The 20,541-nt window shown below is 43.5% G+C and overlaps 2 protein-coding genes and 1 pseudogene across 3 annotated transcripts in view; all 3 read right to left on the bottom strand.

The window, feature by feature from the left end:
- Positions 1 to 1,207: 1,207 nt before the first annotated feature.
- On the bottom strand, positions 1,208 to 5,562 carry LOC148687199 (uncharacterized; annotated as a pseudogene). The gene is made up of 2 exons (XR_015948293.1): positions 5,551 to 5,562; positions 1,208 to 4,864 (listed from the first exon to the last, which is right to left on the bottom strand). The product of XR_015948293.1 is annotated as an uncharacterized LOC148687199 (transcript).
- Positions 1,735 to 20,541, bottom strand: part of LOC118081209 (uncharacterized) — a 50,643-nt gene continuing 31,836 nt past the window's right edge. Inside the window, exon 6 of the mRNA XM_088664283.1 lies at positions 1,735 to 7,431. Within this exon, the coding sequence (XP_088520409.1) occupies positions 5,894 to 7,431 (1,538 nt within the window). The 3' untranslated portion in view covers positions 1,735 to 5,893. The remainder of the gene's footprint in view (positions 7,432 to 20,541) is intronic.
- Positions 8,009 to 12,640, bottom strand: LOC148687198 (uncharacterized). Its single transcript, XM_088664257.1, has 3 exons — positions 12,301 to 12,640; positions 11,480 to 11,653; positions 8,009 to 8,031 (listed from the first exon to the last, which is right to left on the bottom strand). Exons 1-3 carry the CDS (start codon positions 12,623 to 12,625, stop codon positions 8,024 to 8,026), a joined length of 507 nt encoding a protein of 168 aa, XP_088520383.1. The 5' UTR covers positions 12,626 to 12,640; the 3' UTR covers positions 8,009 to 8,023.

Below are 20,541 nucleotides of genomic sequence, written 5' to 3'. Positions count from 1 at the left end.
GCTCCGTCACTGGGTGTGTGTGCAAGACAGCTGCCCAAGCAGATTTGTCCCCACTGACCCTCGCCACGGGGTCCATAACTGCATCTTCCATACCACTGGGAAACTGACCATTCCCTGTGCTGCTCATTAATGTGCTACAGTGTTTTGCTTTTGTAATCTGTTACCTCTTTTCTTCCTCCCTTCCCCACCTTTTATTCTATCCACCACTCCATGAGCTCATGGGGATGCTGTGTTTGATTTCAGGCAAGAAATGAGGGTTTTGATCTCATTACAGGAGACTGGTTGCCATTCAGGCTTCCTCTGATGATCTGTCTTAAAATTAAACCCTGGGCCACCAGCTCCCAGCATTTGTCTTCCCTCTGTTCCATTAGCTAGTCCCAAGGGTTTCGTATTTTCAGCTTTCTTGTCGTGGAGCACTCTTGTATTCCAACCTACGTTTGATCAAATGTTCCGTGGATTCCTCTGATGGATTCTTATGTCTTGTCTTAGCTAGAGCTTTCTTAGCTGTTTTGAATCAACCGTCAAACCAGACAAGGTTTGTTGATTGTGTGTAATTAGTAATTGTAGACGTTATCTGTGATGGGCAGCTGAGCTGGACCAGAGTCAGGGGGTGCAGTGCCTCAGAATTCCATGAGAGGGCTGGAGCCTCTCTCTGATTGGCTACTAAGACAGGGGGTGGAGCCAGCACTTTTGGAAGGAAAATAAAATGAGCAGTTTCTGAGAGAGTGGAGGGATAGTTTTGTGGGAGCGGAAGGAGAAAGGAGGGTTGGTTCTGGTCTGTGTATTAAATCCACTCTGAGGAAATTATCCAAAGCTAGAGAAAGGGGTCTCTGAGCTTAGAAAGACTAGTGTCTTGTGAGAGTATTCAGACAGGAGTGAACTTGAAGGTTGGTAGCAAGAAGTAGAAGCTGTGAGGATACTGTCTATTTGGGTTTCATTTCAGTCACAAAGGGAAAGATCTTCTAGAAAGAGAAGAATCCCAAACCACTTATGAAGGGTGTGGTGACCCCTGGTCTGCTATACTGCCAGAATAGCAGGAGTGTGGAAACTGACAGAAAGTACCACCTTGTTTAAGAATCAAAATATTAAGCTGCAACAGCTAAGTTAAGGAGCTGAAGTGAAATAACTGGAAATAAGCTCAGCATTGGCCATCCTCTCTACACACTTGTAACATCGAAGAGAAATAACTTAAAAGAAGCAACAGACATTTAAAAGAAGTTTTGCGTTTACTACCTTGTTTAGAAGCCTGTAACATGCACTAAATTTAGTACAATTTATTATTAAGGTAACTGTTTCCTGAAAGAACATTATCTCCTGAAACATCCTTTGCTTTTTTCAACTTTGTTCTGTAATATAAATCTTGTTTGTTCAACTTCTGCCTGAGTCCCCAAGGATCTTTGTTTATGTTCACACAAAAACTGTAAGATAACCCATTCTGGTTATATAGTCAGTCAGGACTGGCTGAAGAAACTGACTACAGTGGTACATTGGTTCTCAAACTTAATCCATTCTGGAAGTCTTTTCGAAAACCAAAGCGTTCCAAAACCAAGGCGTGCTTTCCCATAGAAAGTAATGCAAAACAGATTAATATGTTCCAGACTTTTAAAAACAACTCCTAAAACATCAATTTACCATGAATTTTTCTATTTACCGAGACTATAGATCCATAAAATGAAAGCAATAATCAATGTACTGTACTTTAAAATAGACAGTACTGTAGATTTAAAAAATCAAAAAAAAAAATCTTACGTGCACTGATGATACACATTGTTTGGATGGGCCGCTTTTATACATTGCCGCAGTCACACAATCAATCAAAAACGAAGAACAAGCCACAGTCACAAAAACGAAAAAGCCAAATATAAACACATATTTTTTTTAGCAAAAACAAAAGCACCAAATATGAGCTCCAAATATCACCTCAGAACACTGCAATCGGAAATGGAAGACTTTGATTACAATGCAAGGGGACACAAATTAGCAGTGCAACAGTAAAAACAGAAGATCAGGAGCACGGTCGACTTCCGAGGCAAAGTTCGCAAACTGGAACATTGATTTCCAGGTTTGCAGGGTTCAAGTTCAAAGTTGTTCGGGAACTAAGCTGTTTGAAAATGGAGGTACCACTGTATGTAGATATGGTTGCCACACATCCAGAAATGTAAGCAGCGTCTGGGCGGAAATTACTGAAATGTCCGGGAAAATCTGGATGTATGGCAACCCATGTCGCAAGTGTAGGTTTCGGCAAACTTCACTTAAAATAGTTACCCCACCCCCCAGTTCCTTCAAGCACTCCTCATAAGGCTTGGTTTCAGACCCTTGGTCATCTTGGTTGACCTCCTCTGCATCATCTTCATGAAGTTTTCCCTTAGCATGTAGCAAGCTGTAAGCCTTAAATTTACTTTCCACAGTTGTTCCCATAAAGCAAAGTCAGTGTTGTGTCCTACATCTCTGGCCCAGCTTATCATTGATGATTTCATCATTTCATTCTTTGTATCCCACTCAAGTAATATGTTATACATTTTAGATAATGTTTTAACCCTGGAACCTAATCCATTTTTTAAAAATCCAACTTAAATGTTGCATTCAACTGATGGTAACTGGACCAGTCTCCCTCCCACCTAGAGGAATAAGTTCCATTTATAGGGATCCCACATACAATAAAGCAATAACAAGCGGCCCTAAACCTAACCTGCCAATACATCTACCTCAGCGGGTAAACTATTGGTCTGCTGTGTCAAAGTTTTACTGGACGTTTGGACAATATTGGCAAGAGCACCTGTAATCTCACAGTCACCACTTCCCCTGTAATAAGAATCACTTCCATCCAAACCAGTAAGTATGTCTGTAATTATGACAATAAGAGCCAGCAGTGAAAAGGAACTCCCACAGAAGGGGGTGGACTCTCCTTCATTGGAGGTATTTAAGAAGTTGGATGGCCATCTGTCATGGATGCTTGAAATTAGATTTCTGCATTGGAATAGATTCTGAATCTACCTTTCTATAATTCACCCTGTTGTGAATTCTTGAATTGACTTTTTTATGAGTGAAATTTTATCCACATTACATACGCTGATATGCTTTGAACCCTGTATTAATTATTTGGTGGGCCATGAGAGTGGCACTGTGACTGAAGTTTTCCCCACATTCCAAACACTAAGAAGTTTTCTCTCTTCTATTAATTCTTTGATGGGAAGTCAGATGGTGTTTCTGCCCTGTATGAATTCTTTTTGTGTGTGTGTGTATGAATTCTTTGATGGGAAGTGAGATGGTGCCTGCGACCAAAGCTCTTTCCACATTCCAAGCACTGATATGGTTTCTCCCCTGTATGAACTTTTTGAAGGCAAGTGAGACTGTCCTTTAGACTGAAGCTCTTCCCACATTTGAAGCACTGACAGGGTTTCTCCCCATTATGAATTCTTTGATGGTAAGTGAGGCTCTTACTGTGCCTGAAGCTCATTGCACATTCAAATGTGGAAAGAGCTTCAGTCGAAAGGAGGAGTCAAAGAGCTTCAGCGGATGTATTTGACTCCTCCTATTCCACATACAATAAAGCAATACCACATGGCCCTAAACCTAACCTCCCAACACATCTACCTCAGAGAGTAAACTACTGGTCTGCTGTGTCAAAGTTTTACTGGACGTTTGGACAGTATTGGCGAGAGCACCTGCAATCTCACAGTCACCACTTCCCCTGGAATAAGAATCACTTCCGTCCAAACCAGTATGTGTGTAATTATGACAATCTCACCAATCCCAAGATGATTTAAGCCCTATATCGGACTCCTCTCCATGCGTTTCCCCCGATAGGGTTTCTCCCCTGTATGAATTCGTTGATGGGAGGTGAGACAGTCCTTCCTTGTGAAGCTCTTTCCACATTCCAAGCACTTAAAGGGTTTCTCCCCTGTATGAATTCTTCAATGGGAATTGAGTTGGGAGTTGTGACTGAAGCCATTCCCACATTCCAAGCACTGATAGGGTTTCTCCCCTATATGAATTATTTGATGGGAACTGAGACTGTCCTTCCGAGTGAAGCTCTTTCCACATTCCAAGCACTGATAGGGTATCTCCCCTGTGTGAATTCTTTGATGGGAAGTGAGACTTTCCTTCAGACAGAAGCATTTTCTACAGTCTAAGCACTGATAGGGTTTCTCCCCTGTATGAATTCTTCGATGGGAAGTGAGATTATGGCTGTGACTGAAGCTCTTTCCACATTCCAAGCACTGAAAGGGTTTCTGCTCTGTATGAATTCTTTGATGGGTAATGAGATGCGCCCCGTCCAGGAAGCTCTTCCCACATTCAAAACACTGATATCTTTTCTCCCCTCTATGAATTCTTCGATGCAAAGTGAGACCTGACCTCTGACAGAAGCTCTTTCCACAATTCCAAGCACTGATAGGGTTTCTCCCCTGTATGAATTCTTTGATGGGAAGTGAGATCACTACTCAGACGAAAGCTCTTCCCACATTCTAAACACTGATACGGTTTCTCCCCTGTATGAATTCTTTGATGGTAAGTGAGATATTTCTTCCGACTGAAGCTCTTCCCACATTCAAAGTACTGATAGGGTTCCTCCCCTGTATGAATTCTTTGATGGGAAGTGAGACTTTCCTTCAGACGGAAGCATTTTCCAGTCTAAGCAGTGATAGGGCTTCTCCTCTGTATGAATTGTTTGATGGGAAGTGAGTCCATTCTTCCGACTGAAGCTCTTTCCACATTTGTAGCATTGATAGGGTTTCTCCCCGGTATGAACTCTTTGATGCGAAGTGAGACTGTCCTTTCGACTGAAGCTCTTCCCACATTCAAAGCATTCTCCTGTGAAAGAGCGTTCCCCCAAGTTGGAGCCAATACTGAAAAGGCCCTGGCCCTATTTGAGGCCAATATAGCCACCTTATGGCTTGGGATCTCCAGAATATTGTTGTTTGTGGACCTTAAGGTCCTCCGCGGGGCAACATATATTGTTGTGTGAGAATGGGAGCTATTTATGTATCTCCTCCCTCTCCCCCCTAGGCATTGCCCTCCTCCCCTCTGGTGCTTGCACCTGGCTTTGGCTGAAGTATAGGGGTGCGTGAGTCAGCTCCCCGTTCTGTTGACTTATTATTTTCTTTTGTAAAAAAATATTGGTGCTGCGTTCCAATGACAGTTTGCTTCTGCTGTACTCTGCTACTACAGGCTAAGTTGCTCACCATTCAGACAAGTGAGGGAGGGCGTTGGCCCAACAGTAGCAAGTATAAAAAAGATGAGACGTTCACATCACATATTCTGTAGCAGAGCGATGAAAGTCCTGTCAAACCCCAAATTCAAATCTTTGTTGAAAAAACAGGAATGCTCCCGCTCATGGCGTTGGCATTGGAGAGTTTCCAATTCGTGCAATGCTAAACATCCAGAGCCCCTGTCCCTGCCTTCCATTGTAGCAAGCAGCAGATATCAGACGACCCGTAGATGAAGATACATTCGCCCCGTCCCTGTGGGGTTCAACAGGGATAATCACCCCCAGATTCACATTGTTTAATTGCACGACTGGGGTGCCGTGTCCTAGGAAAGCAGTCAAACGCCATAGGCCATCACACCGGAAGTCTTCTCCAAAGTCTTTTTAAATATTTTATCTGTAATAGTAAGACCTGACAGTGAAAAGGAACTCTTATCAGAAAGGAGTGGACGTTCATTGGGGGGTTTGCAAGAAGACGTTGGATGGCCATCTGTCATGGATGCTTAAAATGAATTTTTTGGAGGGGGTTGGACTAGATTCTGAATCTATAATTCTATAATTCACCCTGCTGTGAAATCTTAAATTGACTTTTTAGTAAGTGAAATTTTATACACATTCCATGTGCTGATATGCTTTCAACCCTGTATTTGGTGAGCCATGACTGAATCTTCTCCCACATTCCAAACACTAAGACGTTTTCGCTCTTGCATGAATTCTTTGATGGGAAGAGAGATTATCCTTCCGACTGAAGCTCTTTCCACATTCCAAGCACTGATAGGGTTTCTTCCCTGTATGAATTCTTTGATGGGTCTTGAGATTGCCCCTTTGACTGAAGCCTTTTCCACATTCCAAGCAATGATAGGGTTTCTCCTCTGTATGAATTATTTGATGAGAAGTGAAACTATTCTTCTGACTGAAGCTCTTTCCACATTCCAAGCACTGATAGGGTTTCTTCCCTGTATGAATTCTTTGATGGGTCTTGAGATTGCCCCTTTGACTGAAGCCTTTTCCACATTCCAAGCAATGATAGGGTTTCTCCTCTGTATGAATTATTTGATGAGAAGTGAAACTATTCTTCTGACTGAAGCTCTTTCCACATTCCAAGCACTGATAGGGTTTCTCCCCTGTATGAATTCTTTGATGGGAAGTGAGATCTCCACCCAGACGAAAGCTCTTTCCACATTCGAAGCACTGATAGGGTTTCTCCCCTGTATGAATTCTTCGATGGTAAGTGAGGCTTTGGATGTGACTGAAGCTCTTTCCACATTCGAAGCACTGATAGGGTTTCTCCTCTGTATGAATTCTTTGATGAGAAGTGAGATGGGTGCTTTGACTGAAGCTTTTTCCACATTCGAAGCACTGATAGGGTTTTTCCCCTTTATGAATTCTTTGATGGGAAGTGAGACTATCCTTCCGACTGAAGCTCTTTCCACATTCGAAGCACTGATAGGGTTTCTCCTCTGTATGAATTCTTTGATGAGAAGTGAGATGGGTGCTTTGACTGAAGCTTTTCCCACATTCCAAGCACTGATACGGTTTATCCCCTGTATGAATTCTTCGATGGGCAGTGAGACTATTACTGTGACTGAAGCTCTTTCCACAGTCCAAGCACTGATAGGGTTTCTCCCCTGTATGAATTCTTTGATGGGAAGTGAGATCACCACTCAGACGAAAGCTCTTCCCACATTCCAAGCAGTGATACGGTTTCTCCCCTGTATGAATTCTTTGATGGGAAGTGAGATGAGCACTCTGATGAAAGCTCTTTCCACATTCCAAGCACTGATAGGGTTTCTGCCCTGTATGAATTCTTTGATGTGATGTCAGATGGTGGCTGCGACTAAAGCTCTTCCCACATTCCAAGCACTGATAGGGTTGTTCACCTGTATGAATTCTTCGATGGGCAGTGAGACTAGTACTGTGACTGAAGCTCTTCCCACATTCCAAGCACTGATAGGGTTTCTCCCCTGTATGAGTTCTTTGATGGGTCTTGAGAGTGCTCCTTTGACTAAAGCTCTTCCCACATTCCAAGCACTGATAGGGTTGTTCACCTGTATGAATTCTTCGATGGGCAGTGAGACTATTACTGTGACTGAAGCTATTTCCACATTCCAAGCATTGATAGGGCTTCTCCCCTGTATGAATTCTGTGATGGGAAGTGAGATCACCACTCAGACGAAAGCTCATCCCACATTCTAAGCACTGATACGGTTTATCCCCTGTATGAATTATTTTATGGGTCATGAGTTTGTTCCTGTCACTGAAGCTCTTTCCACAGTCTAAGCAGTGATAGGGTTTCTCCCCGGTATGAACTCTTTGATGCAAAGTGAGACTGTCCTTTCGACTGAAGCTCTTCCCACATTCAAAGCACTGATAGGGTTTCTTTCTAGTATGAATTATTTGATGGGAAGTGAGGCTATTCCTTCGAATTAAGCTCTTTCTTTGATGGGAGGTGGATTGGGAGCTCTGACGGATGTTCTCTCCACACTCTGAATCTGACTTCTCCTCTATGTAGATTCTGTTGTGGTCCCCCTTGTTCTTCCCTTCCAATTCATCACCATCTGCAATGAAGACCGAAGGTAATTAGAGCCTCAGGAAGAAATGAAGTGCCAGAGTATTGAACAATGTTAATGAATGCTTTTGATAGAGGACAAACTGAAAAGACTTAGATGTGACGCCTTACTATAGTTTTCACTGCCTTTGTTGGCTGGAGTTGCTTGGCATTTATCTGGGATAGATTTTGTTTGGCTCAATCATGGAGTCCACTCCATCTCAATGGTCAGTCTTTTTTTAAAATTGAAATTTTATTTTCCTTTCAAATTACAAAACTAATGCAAAACAAGAAAAAGGAACATAAAGACAAACAATAATAAAATAAAATATAAGAAAAGATTCCAATTCCCACCACACCACACCCCCACCTTGTGCTGACTTCCAGCCTTTTCTGTATTGAGCTTTACATTTCTCAGTTCTCGTGTATACCTGTATGTCTATTTGTTCCCTTCCTTTTATTTATTTCTGGCCTGCTATAAGTCTGCTATAAGATCAGCTTTTTAAAAAAAACAAAATACATTATATAATCCTTTAAAATCTTCCAATCTTTGTCTATTTTTTGATCAGATAACCCCTTAATTTCCCCTATTTTCTTCGCCAGATTCTGATATATTATCACTTTGGTTTGCCAATCATTCTTACTTGGTACTCTCTTACTTTTCCAATTCTTCACAATTAGGAGTCTAGCAGTTGCAGTTGCATACATCATTATACATCTGTCTTTTTCTTTAATATCATCGTTTAACATTCCTAATAAAAATATCTCTGGGTCCTTCCTGAAGGAGTAATTAACTACTTTTTCAGCTCTTTGTAGATTTCTTCACAAAATTTCTTGATTTCTTTGCAATGCCACCAGAAGTGTATAAATGTTCCAATTTCACTATGGCACCTCCAACAAATATTACTACTGCCTTTATATATCTTTGCCAATTTTGCCGGTGTTAAATACTACCTATATCGCATTTTAAGCATTTTCTTTCAAATCATAATTTGGGGTAAAATTTATATCCCTTTTCCATAATTTCCCCCATATTTCTAACATAATCGTTCCCCCCAAATCTTGTGCCCATCTAATCATTACTTATTTTATCTGTTCATCTTTTGTTTCCCATTTCAATAACAATTTATATAATTTTAAACATATTTCCTTCCCCCCTCTAATAATATATTATCCATTTTTGAAATTTCGAAGCAAATTTTTAAAATATTTTTGGAATCTTTAATTTGAAAATACTCTAACCAGACATTCAGATGTAATTTTATTTCATTATATTCTCTTAATTCAGCATCAACTAACATTATTGCAGCCTGTTTCCCTCTCTCATTTTCTAAGCATTCAAAAATATTTATTATATTTCTTATGTTGTTCTTCACTTGTCTTCCTTTCACAAATCCCGCCTGATTTCCATGGATTATATCTTCTAATATTAAATTGAATATCTCAGCTAATACTCCTGCTTAAATTTTATAATCACAATTTAACAATGATATAGGTCTATAATTGATTGGTAATTCTAAATCAGTATTTTGATTTGGTAGTAGTGTTATCAATGCTTCTTTCCAGGTATCTGGCATAATTCCTTTTTTTCATTCATTAAATCTTTTAGTGGTGTTATTAATATTTCTTCTAAGCTTTTATAATACTCTATTGGGATTCCGTCGGGCCCAGGCGCTTTCCCTATCTTCATTATTTGAGTTACTTTTTTATTTCTGTTTCAGTAAATGCCTCATTCAATAATTTAATTTTCTCTATGGGTATCTTTGGAAATTTATGATTTTTTAAATAAATTAATCTATATCCTGTTTACTAATTTTCTCTCTCTTGTACAAGGCTGTATAATTTTTTTCAAAAACTTTCATAATTTCCTTTGGTTTATCTATAATTTTTTCTTCTACTCTTAATCTAATTATTAATCTCTCATTTTTCCGTTTTTTTAGCTGCCACGCTAACAACTTGCCTGGCTTATTGGCCCTTTCAAAATTTTTGTATTGCCAATATTGGATATGATATTCCATCTCTTGATCAATTATGCTCCCATATTCTGCCCTTCAAAACATTTTTTTTTTATTTTCTCTTGCTTTTCTGAGGATCGAGTTCTGTTGAATAAAATAACCCCTTACCACTGCTTTTCCAGCTTCCCAAACTGTTTTTAAATCTACTTCTCCATTACAATTTAATTCAAAATAGTCCTTCATTAAGTTACGTGCTCCTTGTAATACTTTTTCATTCCTTAATAGAAAAACATTCATTTTCCATTTTTTATTAATTTTTTGATCCTTTTCATTTAGAATTAATGTCACCAGATTGTGATCTGCTATTGTCTTGGGTTGTATCTCTACTTTGCCTATTCTTATTCTTAAGCCCTTCAATACCCATATTCCATCGAGTCTACATTCTTTTTGAATGGGGTGTCTGTACCTCCACGAATCAATCCAATCTAAATTATCCACCATTCCAAAGAAATTTTTTGGTAATTTATTCTCTCTGTTTTTTCTTTTTGTTTGCTGTTCTATCAAGTTCTGGATTTGTTACTCCATTTAAGTCTCCCATAATGAGGAGACCAACTCTGTATTGTTTCATTGGTAACAGTAGAGGAAAAATGACTATGACTCACACTTATTCTAAGCACAACAGCCACAAGAGCTCCTGACTCAGCATTCGGCTAGGAGATGTTGAATGTACTCTGCTCTCTCCTATCTCTCCTTCCCAACCCCCAATTTAAACCAATTCATGAACTCAGAACTCATACACTGACCACCAATGATGAACAATATGTTATAGATCAGTGTTTCTCAACCACTGTTCCGCCTGGTGTGCCGTGGGAGAATTACTTTATATATAGTCAATATAGGCACAGAGTTAATTTTTTTAACATTTTCTAATGGTGGTGTGCCTCGTGATTTTTTTCATGAAACAAGTGTGCCTTTGCCCAAAAAAGGTTGAGAAACACTGTTATAGATATTCCTGCAAATTTATTCTGCTATTTTTGAGAATCATATGAGAAGACTGAGAGGACTCAGTCTACATATTTGTATCATTTATTAGTCCTATATGATCCTTGTTTTTAAAAGAAAATAAAAAAGTTTTTCGAAAAAGAAAAGAAAAAAGGCAAAACACCGAGGCCCCATTTGCGTTCAATCTGCAAAGCAGATTCAAGAGTCATGGCTTCTAGTGCTGCCCGATGGATCGGTAAGTTGTCTGACATTGGTAGAGCATTCAATCACGGTACTGGTTTTAGAAACCTGGAGCGGCAAACATGACATGCACACAGGGGGCGGGGCATCACTATATAGCGCGCATGTGCAGCATCACTACATACGACACATGCCTCGTTTGTAGCGCTGTCGCTCATGTGCTGTACATAGCGGGTTGCCGTCGGTGCCACTCCAGCGCCGTACGGACGGTGCCAGGATCCTCTAACATTGTTGTCTAACAAGTTGTCTAACATGAGTAGAGCATTCAATCACGGTACTGGTTTTAGACATTTTGAGCTGCTAATACATCGCGGTGGCCAGGGAGCTGTGATCTATTCCTAGCTCAAATTGCCTGCAGATGACAAAGGCACAAGCAGGCAGGTGGGTGGAGGAGCCCAAAAATGTGCTCACCTTCTCAATCTCCATCTGCCTGCCTGCCTGCTTCCTCCCACCCCCAAGCTGAGCAAGTCCCATTATGTCTCCAGCCCCATGCATCCATGTCCCCATCTCCACTCCCCTGGAACTCACCTGATCTCTCGGAAGTCCCTGAGAGGGAACGCTCAGAGGCTGTGCGAAGGGATGCAGGAGACAACCTGACCAGGTCAACCGTCCACCTTCCCCCTTCCATCCTCGCTACCTTTGCAGGATCCATCTCTTTCATCCTTCCTGAGGAGTTGAGAAGCCACAACAAGCTGCAGGGTCCTGGGAGAGAGGAAAAAGCAAAGGGAGCCTCAGAGGCCCTGCAGGGATTCTCCTGCCCTACAGACTGGCCTGCTCATAGAGAAGCACAAATGGGGCAGCCCCTTCCCAACACAAACCCCATTTTAAACATCTCCAGTGATTCCAATATCATCTGTTTGCACCTTACCCCCACTTTGAAAGGATGGCATGGTAGTGACCTGAGAAAACCCATATTGTGAGAAACAGTTTGTTCCGTACAACAGGATGTTGTTCCCCTCTCCATTGCCATGGACATTTGCTAGAAGACTATTCTCTTTGTACTAACCAGTGACGGTAAAGCTCCGCTTATCTTATCTGTGGAATGTTGCTTGGAAGAACCAATAAAGTTTGTTCAGAACAATAGAGCTTATGTGAGAAAAGGGGAAGTTAACTTTAAAAGGAGTGAGGAAGGATGTTGTTGAACAATTAGCTAATGAATATGTAATGCTTCATGTATATCAGCCAGAAATAAAGTATATAAGCCTCTGGGCAACCATAGTGAGGCGCTCAGCTTTTGGAAGTATCCTCTGAGGCACTGCTTCCTGTCAGCAAACAATAAATTGGTATTTTTAATTTTAAAAAACTCTCCTTTTTTTGTTAAAAAACATATCCACTCCCCTGGAACTCACCAGATCTCTTGGAGGTCCCTGGGAGGGAAGGCTCAGAGGCTGTGAGGAGGGATGCAGGAGGCAACCTGACCAGGTCAACTGTCCATCTTCCCCCTTCCGTCCTCGCTATGTTTGCAGGATCAGTCTCTTTCATCCTTCCTGAGGAGTTGAGAAGCCACAACAGGCTGCAGGGTCCTGGGAGAGAGGAAGAAGCAAAGGGAGCCTCAGACGCCCTGCAGGGATTCTCCTGCCCTAGATATTGCCCTGCTCCTGGAGAAGCACAAATGGGGCAGCCCCTTCCCAACAGAAACCCCATTTTAAACATCTCCAGTGATTCCAATATCATCTGTTTGCGCCTCACCCCCACTTCGTAAGGCTGGCACTTTCTGCACAGAAGTGACTTGAGAGTAGATCACATTGAACTCAGTGGGGCCTATGGGCAGAACTTGGTGCAAAAACCAGCCAGCATTCTGTCCCCAAGCCTGAAATCTGCAACCCCAGAGCATGGGCAGAAAATAGCCGAGTAGCTATTACATGTAGGAGCCCCCACGTCTCAATGCAAGAGATGACTTTGCAGCTGAGCTGGCTGGGCCCAAAACCTCTTTCTGCTCATCATTATAGCTGCTGAGAGACCGTATAAGGTTGGAAATATTCTGGCTCCTGCTGTTTCTTAGCCACCTCCTCATTTTCCTTATTCACGTAAAATTGAGTGATTTTGCTTGTGCTTTCTTTAGAGAAGCTCTCTTCGGAGGAGGGCCCGTGGCTCTCGGGGAGAGACCATAATTTTTATAACCACTCCAGGTCAACACCATCTTTTCCCTTAATTCCTTATCATGTTTCCTTATACCATTTGCAGCAATTAAAGCTTTTCTGACTTTGGTCTGCAGCAACTTCTGTGTCATTCCCTTAGTGTTCTGCAGAATGCGGAGTCTAGACTGGTGGCTGGGAGTGGCTGTTGGGACCATGTAAGACCGATCCTAAAGGATCTATGTTGGTTCCCAGTATGTTTCTGAGCACACTTCAAAGTGTTGGTGCTGACCTTTAAAGCCCTAAAAGGCCTCGGCCAAGTATACCCGAAGGAATGTATTCAACCCCATCATTCAGCCCGGACACTGAGGTCCAGCTCCGAGGGCCTTCTGGTGGTTCCCTCACTGCCAGAAGAGAAGTTACAGGAAAGCAGGCAGAGGGCTTTCTTGGTAGTGACGCCCTCCCTGTGGAACACCCTCCCATCAGATGTCAAGGAACTAAAGAACCACATAACTTTTAGGAGACATCTGAAGGCAGCTCTGTATCAGGAAGGTTTTAATATTTAATGTTTTATTATGTTTTTATATGTGCTGGAAGCCGCCCTGAGTGTCTGGGGAAACCCAGTCAAAGTGGTGGCAGATAAATATTATTATATGGGACACGCGTGACGCTGTGAGTTAAAGCACTGAGCCTAGGGCTTGCCAATCAAACATATAGCCAGCACGTGTAGAGACAAAGTCAGAAAAGCTAAAGCACAGAATGAACTCAGGCTCGCTAGAGAGGTTAAAAGCAACAAAAAGGGCTTTTATGGGTATGTCCGTAGCAAAAGGAAAAACAAGGAAACAGTGGGGTCACTCAGAGGAGAAGATGGTGAAATGCAAACAGGGGACAGAGAAAGGGCAGAACTCCTCAATGCCTTCTTTGCCTCAGTCTTCTCCAAGAAAGAAAACAACGCCCGACCTGAAGAATATGGAGCAGATGATTCAGCAGGTGAAATACAGCCCAGAATAAGTAAGGAGGTAGTACAAGAATACTTGGCTAGTTTAGATGTATTCAAGTCTCCAGGGCCAGATGAACTACATCCAAGAGTATTAAAAGAACTGGCAGAGGTGATTTCAGAACCACTGGCAATAATCTTTGAAAATTCCTGGAGAACAGGCGAAGTTCCAGCAGACTGGAGGAGGGCAAATGTTGTCCCTATTTTCAAAAAGGGGAAAAGAGAGGACCCAAACAATTACCGCCCAGTCAGCCTGACATCAATACCAGGAAAGATTCTAGAGCTGATCATTAAGCAAACAGTCTGTGAGCACCTAGAAAGAAACTCTGTTATCACTAAAAGTCAGCATGGGTTCCTGAAAAATAAGTCATGTCAGACTAATCTGATCTCATTTTTTGACAGAATTACAAGCCTGGTAGATGAAGGGAACGCTGTGGATGTAGCCTATCTTGATTTCAGCAAGGCCTTTGACAAGGTGCCCCATGATATTCTTGTAAAGAAGCTGGTAAAATGTGGGCTAGACAATGCTACCATTCAGTGGATTTGTAACTGGCTAACTGACCGAACCCAAAGGGTGCTCATCAATGGCTCCTCCTCATCCTGGAGAGTAGTGACTAGTGGGGTGCCACAGGGTTCTGTCTTGGGCCCAGTCTTGTTCAACATCTTTATCAATGACTTGGATGATGGGCTTGAGGGCATCCTGAGCAAGTTTGCAGATGACACCAAATTGGGAGGGGTGGCTAACACCCCAGAGGACAGGATCACACTTCAGAATGACCTTAACAGATTAGACAACTGGGCCAAAGCAAACAAGATGAATTTTAACAAGGAGAAATGTAAAGTACTACACTTGGGCAAAAAAAATGAAAGGCACAAATACAGGATGGGAGACACCTGGCTTGAGAGCAGTACATGTGAAAAGGATCTAGGAGTCTTGGTAGACCACAAACTTGACATGAGTCAGCAGTGTGATGCAGCAGCTAAAAAAGCCAATGCAATTCTGGGCTGCATCAATAGGAGTATAGCATCTAGATCAAGGGAAGTAATAGTACCACTGTATTCTGCTCTGGTCAGACCTCACCTGGAGTACTGTGTCCAGTTCTGGGCACCACAGTTCAAGAAGGATGCTGATAAGCTGGAACGTGTCCAGAAGAGGGCAACCAAAATGGTCAAAGGCCTGGAAACGATGCCTTATGAGGAACGGCTTAGGGAGCTGGGTATGTTTAGCCTGGAAAAGAGAAGGTTAAGGGGTGATATGATAACCATGTTCAAATATATAAAAGGATGTCATATAGAGGAGGGAGAAAGGTTGTTTTCTGCTGCTCCAGAGAAGCGGACACGGAGCAACGGATTCAAACTACAAGAAAGAAAATTCCACCTAAACATTAGGAAGAACTTCCTGACAGTAAGAGCTGTTCGGCAGTGGAATTTGCTGCCAAGGAGTGTGGTGGAGTCTCCTTCTTTGGAGGTCTTTAAGCAGAGGCTTGACAGCCATCTGTCAGGAATGCTTTGATGGTGTTTCCTGCTTGGCAGGGGGTTGGACTGGATGGCCCTTGTGGTCTCTTCCAACTCTATGATTCTATGATTCTATGATTCTATGATTCAATCAGAAGGTCGGCGGTTTGAATCCCTGTGATGGGGTGAGCTCCCGTTGCACGGTCTCTGCTCCTGCCAACCTAGCAGTTTGAAAGCATGTCAAAGTGCAAGTAGATAAATAGGTACCGCTCCAAGCGGGAAGGTAAACGACGTTTCCGTGCACTGCTCTGGTTCCCCAGAAGCGGCTTTGTCATGCTGGCCACATGACCTGGAAGCTGTACACCAGCTCCCTCGGCCAATAATGCGAGATGAGCGCCGCAACCCCAGAGTCGGTCACGACTGTACCTAATGGTCAAGGGTCCCTTTACCTTTAAATATTATTATTATTCTTCACACAGGATGCTGATGGCGGTGGCAGCTTCACCCCAGTGCCTTGCCAGGGCAGGAGGGGCGTGGGTCTTCCTAAAAATATTTAGCTGAGCAAGACTGGATTGCTCAAGAGAGTGGCACATGCTCAGTGGGGAGGGGGCAGATGTTTAGCTGCTGATCCATCACAAGGTTGGGAACCAGATCTCACCTGGCCCTAGTGACTCCTCCCAAGAATCCTGGGAACCAGAATTGGTTCAGGACGCTGAGAGTTGCCAGGAGACCCCTTCAGTCCTGCTGCCCAAAGACTGCAATTCCCAGAGTGGTCACCAATCCTCTGGGAATTGTAGTTGGGTAGGTGGTGGGAGAGGGTCTCCCATCCAGTCTCCACACTTGGAGGGGGGTGTATCTCCACACTCCACACTTGGAGGGGGCTTATTTCCATGCCCTGTTTTTGTTGCCCCAAAGACTCCTCCCCAAAAAGGAAGGCAGCATCTCCGTCCAAAGGAAGAACAGAGTTGCAGACCTGCTAGACACTCAGCCCCTCCCCCCCCGGCTTGGCAGAGAGGAATTGGGGGCAGGACCCTCTGCTCCCTGTCCCTGACTTGGGGGTCTCACCCCCCCAATGCATGAGCTGAACGGGGGGGTGGCCCTTCCCTCCTCCCTTGCAGCCCTGGGACCCCCTTCTCCCAGTTGCGCCCTAAGGGGGAAGATAGAAGAGACTCACCAGATTCCACGAGGGGCACCGAGGAAGTTTTTTTGCAAAGCAGAGAGAAGAAAGCAGCCTCCTCTTTGTTTGCAGAAAGGGACTGGGAAGGGGAGGGCTTCTGCTCTGGAGGACCTTGCCCTCCCCCCTCCACTTCCTGTCCTCTCTAGGAATCCAGCTCTGCTCCTTTTAACCCTTGGCAAGCCGAGGGCACCGAGACAGCCCCTCCCTCTCCCGGCCTGCCGGTTTCCTGCTTCTGCGCCTGCGCTCTAGGGGCTGCCATGGACTCTGCATCAAGGCCCCCCCCCCCACTCCCAAGCACATGTTTCAGGGTGGGGATGCACCTCCCTTGCATTCTGGAAGGTGACCAATGAAGGTGCTTTTCTGCATCTCTTAGGTCATAGAACTGTTCTAAAGGATGGTGTGGAAAAATTAGGGCTGAGGGACAATTGTGAAAGGGGTTGAGGAATGTGAAAGGGAGGGGGAGAGGGAGGGGGAGAGAAGTCTCTGAGTCATTTGGTGAGGGGTGTGGATGAAGGCCTTGATTTCTCTCACACCAAATGTAACCGCTCTGTAGAAAATACTCTACAACCTGAAAATGCTGCTGCTCCGCTTGCGCTGGGCGTCACGCCCCACAGGTGACATGTCATGCCCCCAAGACGCACACCAGCGCCACCCCTGCCTGCTCTCCGGCCCCAGAGCATGAAGCTCCATCACTGGGTGTGTGTGCAAGACAGTTGCCCAAGCAGATTTGTCCCCACTGACCCTCGCCATGGGGTCCATAACTGCTTCTTCCATACCACTGGGAAACTGACCATTCCCTGTGCTGCTCATTGTTGTTGTTGTTGTTTAGTCGTTTAGTCGTGTCCGACTCTTCGTGACCCCATGGACCATAGCACGCCAGGCACTCCTGTCTTGCACTGCCTCCCGCAGTTTGGTCAAACTCATGTTCGTAGCTTCGAGAACACTGTCCAACCATCTCGTCCTCTGTCGTCCCCTTCTCCTAGTGCCCTCAATCTTTCCCAACATCAGGGTCTTTTCCAAGGATTCTTCTCTTCTCATGAGGTGGCCAAAGTATTGGAGCCTCAGCTTCACGATCTGTCCTTCCAGGGAGCACTCAGGGCTGATTTCCTGAAGAATGGATAGGTTTGATCTTCTTGCAGTCCACGGGACTCTCAAGAGTCTCCTCCAGCACCATAATTCAAAAGCATCAATTCTTCGGCGATCAGCCTTCTTTATGGTCCAGCTCTCACTTCCATACATCACTACTGGGAAAACCATAGCTTTAACTATACGGACCTTTGTCGACAAGGTGATGTCTCTGCTTTTTAAGATGCTGTCTAGGTTTGTCATTGCTTTTCTCCCAAGAAGCAGGCGTCTTTTAATTTCGTGACTGCTGTCACCATCTGCAGTGATCAAGGAGCCCAAGAAGGTGAAATCTCTCACTGCCTCCATTTCTTCCCCTTCTATTTGCCAGGAAGTGATGGGACCAGTGGCCATGATCTTGGTTTTTTTGATGTTGAGCTTCAGACCATATTTTGCACTCTCCTCTTTCACCCTCATTAAAAGGTTCTTTAATTCCTCCTCGCTTTCTGCCATCAAGGTTGTGTCATCTGCATATCTGAGGTTGTTGATATTTCTTCCAGCAATCTTAATTCCGGCTTGGGATTCATCTAGTCCAGCCTTTCGCATGATGAATTCTGCATATAAGTTAAATAAGCAGGGAGACAATATACAACCTTGTCGTACTCCTTTCCCAATTTTGAACCACTCAGTTGTTCCATATCCAGTTCTGACTGTAGCTTCTTGTCCCACATAGAGATTTCTCAGGAGACAGATGAGGTGATCAGGCACTCCCATTTCTTTAAGAACTTGCCATAGTTTGCTGTGGTCGACACAGTCAAAGGCTTTTGCATAGTCAATGAAGCAGAAGTAGACGTTTTTCTGGAACTCTCTAGCTTTCTCCATAATCCAGCGCATGTTTGCTATTTGGTCTCTGGTTCCTCTGCCTTTTCGAAATCCAGCTTGCACTTCTGGGAGTTCTCGGTCCACATACTGCTTAAGCCTGCCTTGTAGAATTTTAAGCATAACCTTGCTAGCGTGTGAAATGAGCGCAATTGTGCGGTAGTTGGAGCATTCTTTGGCACTGCCCTTCTTTGGAATTGGGATGTAGACTGATCTTCTCCAATCCTCTGGCCATTGCTGAGTTTTCCAAACTTGCTGGCATATTGGGTGTAGCACCTTAACAGCATCATCTTTTAAAATTTTAAATAGTTCAGCTGGAATATCATCACTTCCACTGGCCTTGTTATTAGCAGTGCTTTCTAAGGCCCATTTGACTTCACTCTCCAAGATGTCTTGCTCAAGGTCAGCAACCACACTATCTGGGGTGTACGAGACCTCCATATCTTTCTGGTATAATTCCTCTGTGTATTCTTGCCACCTCTTCTTGATGTCTTCTGCTTCTGTTAGGTCCTTACCACTTTTGTCCTTGATTATGGTAATCTTTGTACGAAATGTTCCTTTCATGTCTCCAATTTTCTTGAACAGATCTCTGGTTTTCCCCATTCTATTGTTTTCCTCTATTTCTTTGCATTGCTCATTTAAGAAGACCCTCTTGTCTCTCCTTGCTGTTTTTTGGAAATCTGCATTCAGTTTCCTGTATCTTTCCCTATCTCCCTTGCATTTTGCTTGCCTCCTCTCCTCCGCTATTTGTAAGGCCTCGTTGGACAGCCATTTTGCTTTCTTGCATTTCCTTTTCCTTGGGATGGTTTTCGTTGCTGCCTCCTGTATAATGTTACGAGCCTCCATCCATAGTTCTTCAGGCACTCTGTCCACCAAATCTAAATCCTTAAACCTGTTCCTCACTTCCACTGTGTATTCATAAGGGATTTGATTCAGATTGTATCTTACTGGCCCAGTGGTTTTTCCTACTTTCTTCAGTTTAAGCTGGAATTTTGCTATAAGAAGCTGATGATCTGAGTTACAGTCAGCTCCAGGTCTTGTTTTTGCTGACTGTATAGAGCTTCTCCATCTTTGGCTGCAGAGAATATAATCAATCTGATTTCGATGCTGCCCATTTGGTGATATCCATGTGTAGAGTCGTCTCTTGTGTTGTTGGAAGAGAGTGTTTGTGATGACCAGCTTGTTCTCTTGACAGAACTCTATTAGCCTTTGCCCTGCTTCATTTTGAACTCCCAGGCCAAACTTGCCAGTTGTTCCTTTTATCTCTTGATTCCCTACTTTAGCATTCCAATCCCCTGTAATGAGAAGAACATCCTTCTTTGGTGTCATTTCTAGAAGGTGTTGTAGGTCTTCATAGAATTGGTCAATTTCACTTTCTTCAGCACCGGTAGTTGGTGCATAAACTTGGATTACTGTGATGTTAAAAGGTCTGCCTTGGATTCGTATCGAGATCATTCTGTCATTTTTGAGATTGCATCCCATTACAGCTTTTGCCACTCTTTTGTTGACTATGAGGGCCACTCCATTTCTACTACGGGATTCTTGCCCACAGTAGTAGATATGATAGTCACCCGAACTGAATTCGCCCATTCCCTTCCATTTTAGTTCACTGATGCCCAGGATGTCGATATTTATTCTTGTCATCTCATTTTTGACCACATCCAGCTTACCTCCACTCATGGTTCTTACATTCCAGGTTCCTATGCAATATTTTTCTTTACAGCATCGGACTTTCCTTTCGCTTCCAGGCATATCCGCAACTGAGCGTCCTTTCGGCTTTGGCCCAGCCGCTTCATCAGCTCTGAATCTACTTGTACTTGTCCTCCGCTCTTCCTCAGTAGCATGTGCTGCTCATTAATGTGCTTGAAATACTATATCGTTAGTGGATAGGCTAGGATTAGTCCATCTTAAGACCTACAGTGTTTTGCTTCTGTAATCTGTTTTA

This window comes from Zootoca vivipara, chromosome 2 (genome assembly GCF_965207765.1).
Source record: "Zootoca vivipara chromosome 2, rZooViv2.hap1.1, whole genome shotgun sequence".
In the NCBI taxonomy this organism is placed as follows: domain Eukaryota; kingdom Metazoa; phylum Chordata; class Lepidosauria; order Squamata; family Lacertidae; genus Zootoca; species Zootoca vivipara.
The sequence above is the reverse complement of the archived record's forward strand: the minus strand, read 5'-3'. Positions and strand labels throughout refer to the sequence as shown.

Bases quoted from the DNA above. Each gene is read 5' to 3' on its own strand.
- LOC148687198 (XM_088664257.1), bottom strand. From the start codon at position 12,625: ATGATATTGGAATCACTGGAGATGTTTAAAATGGGGTTTCTGTTGGGA. The intron at 11,654-12,300 runs GTGAGTTCCAGG...CCTCTCTCCCAG, and splicing joins AGGGACCTCCAAGAGATCTG to GACCCTGCAGCTTGTTGTGG.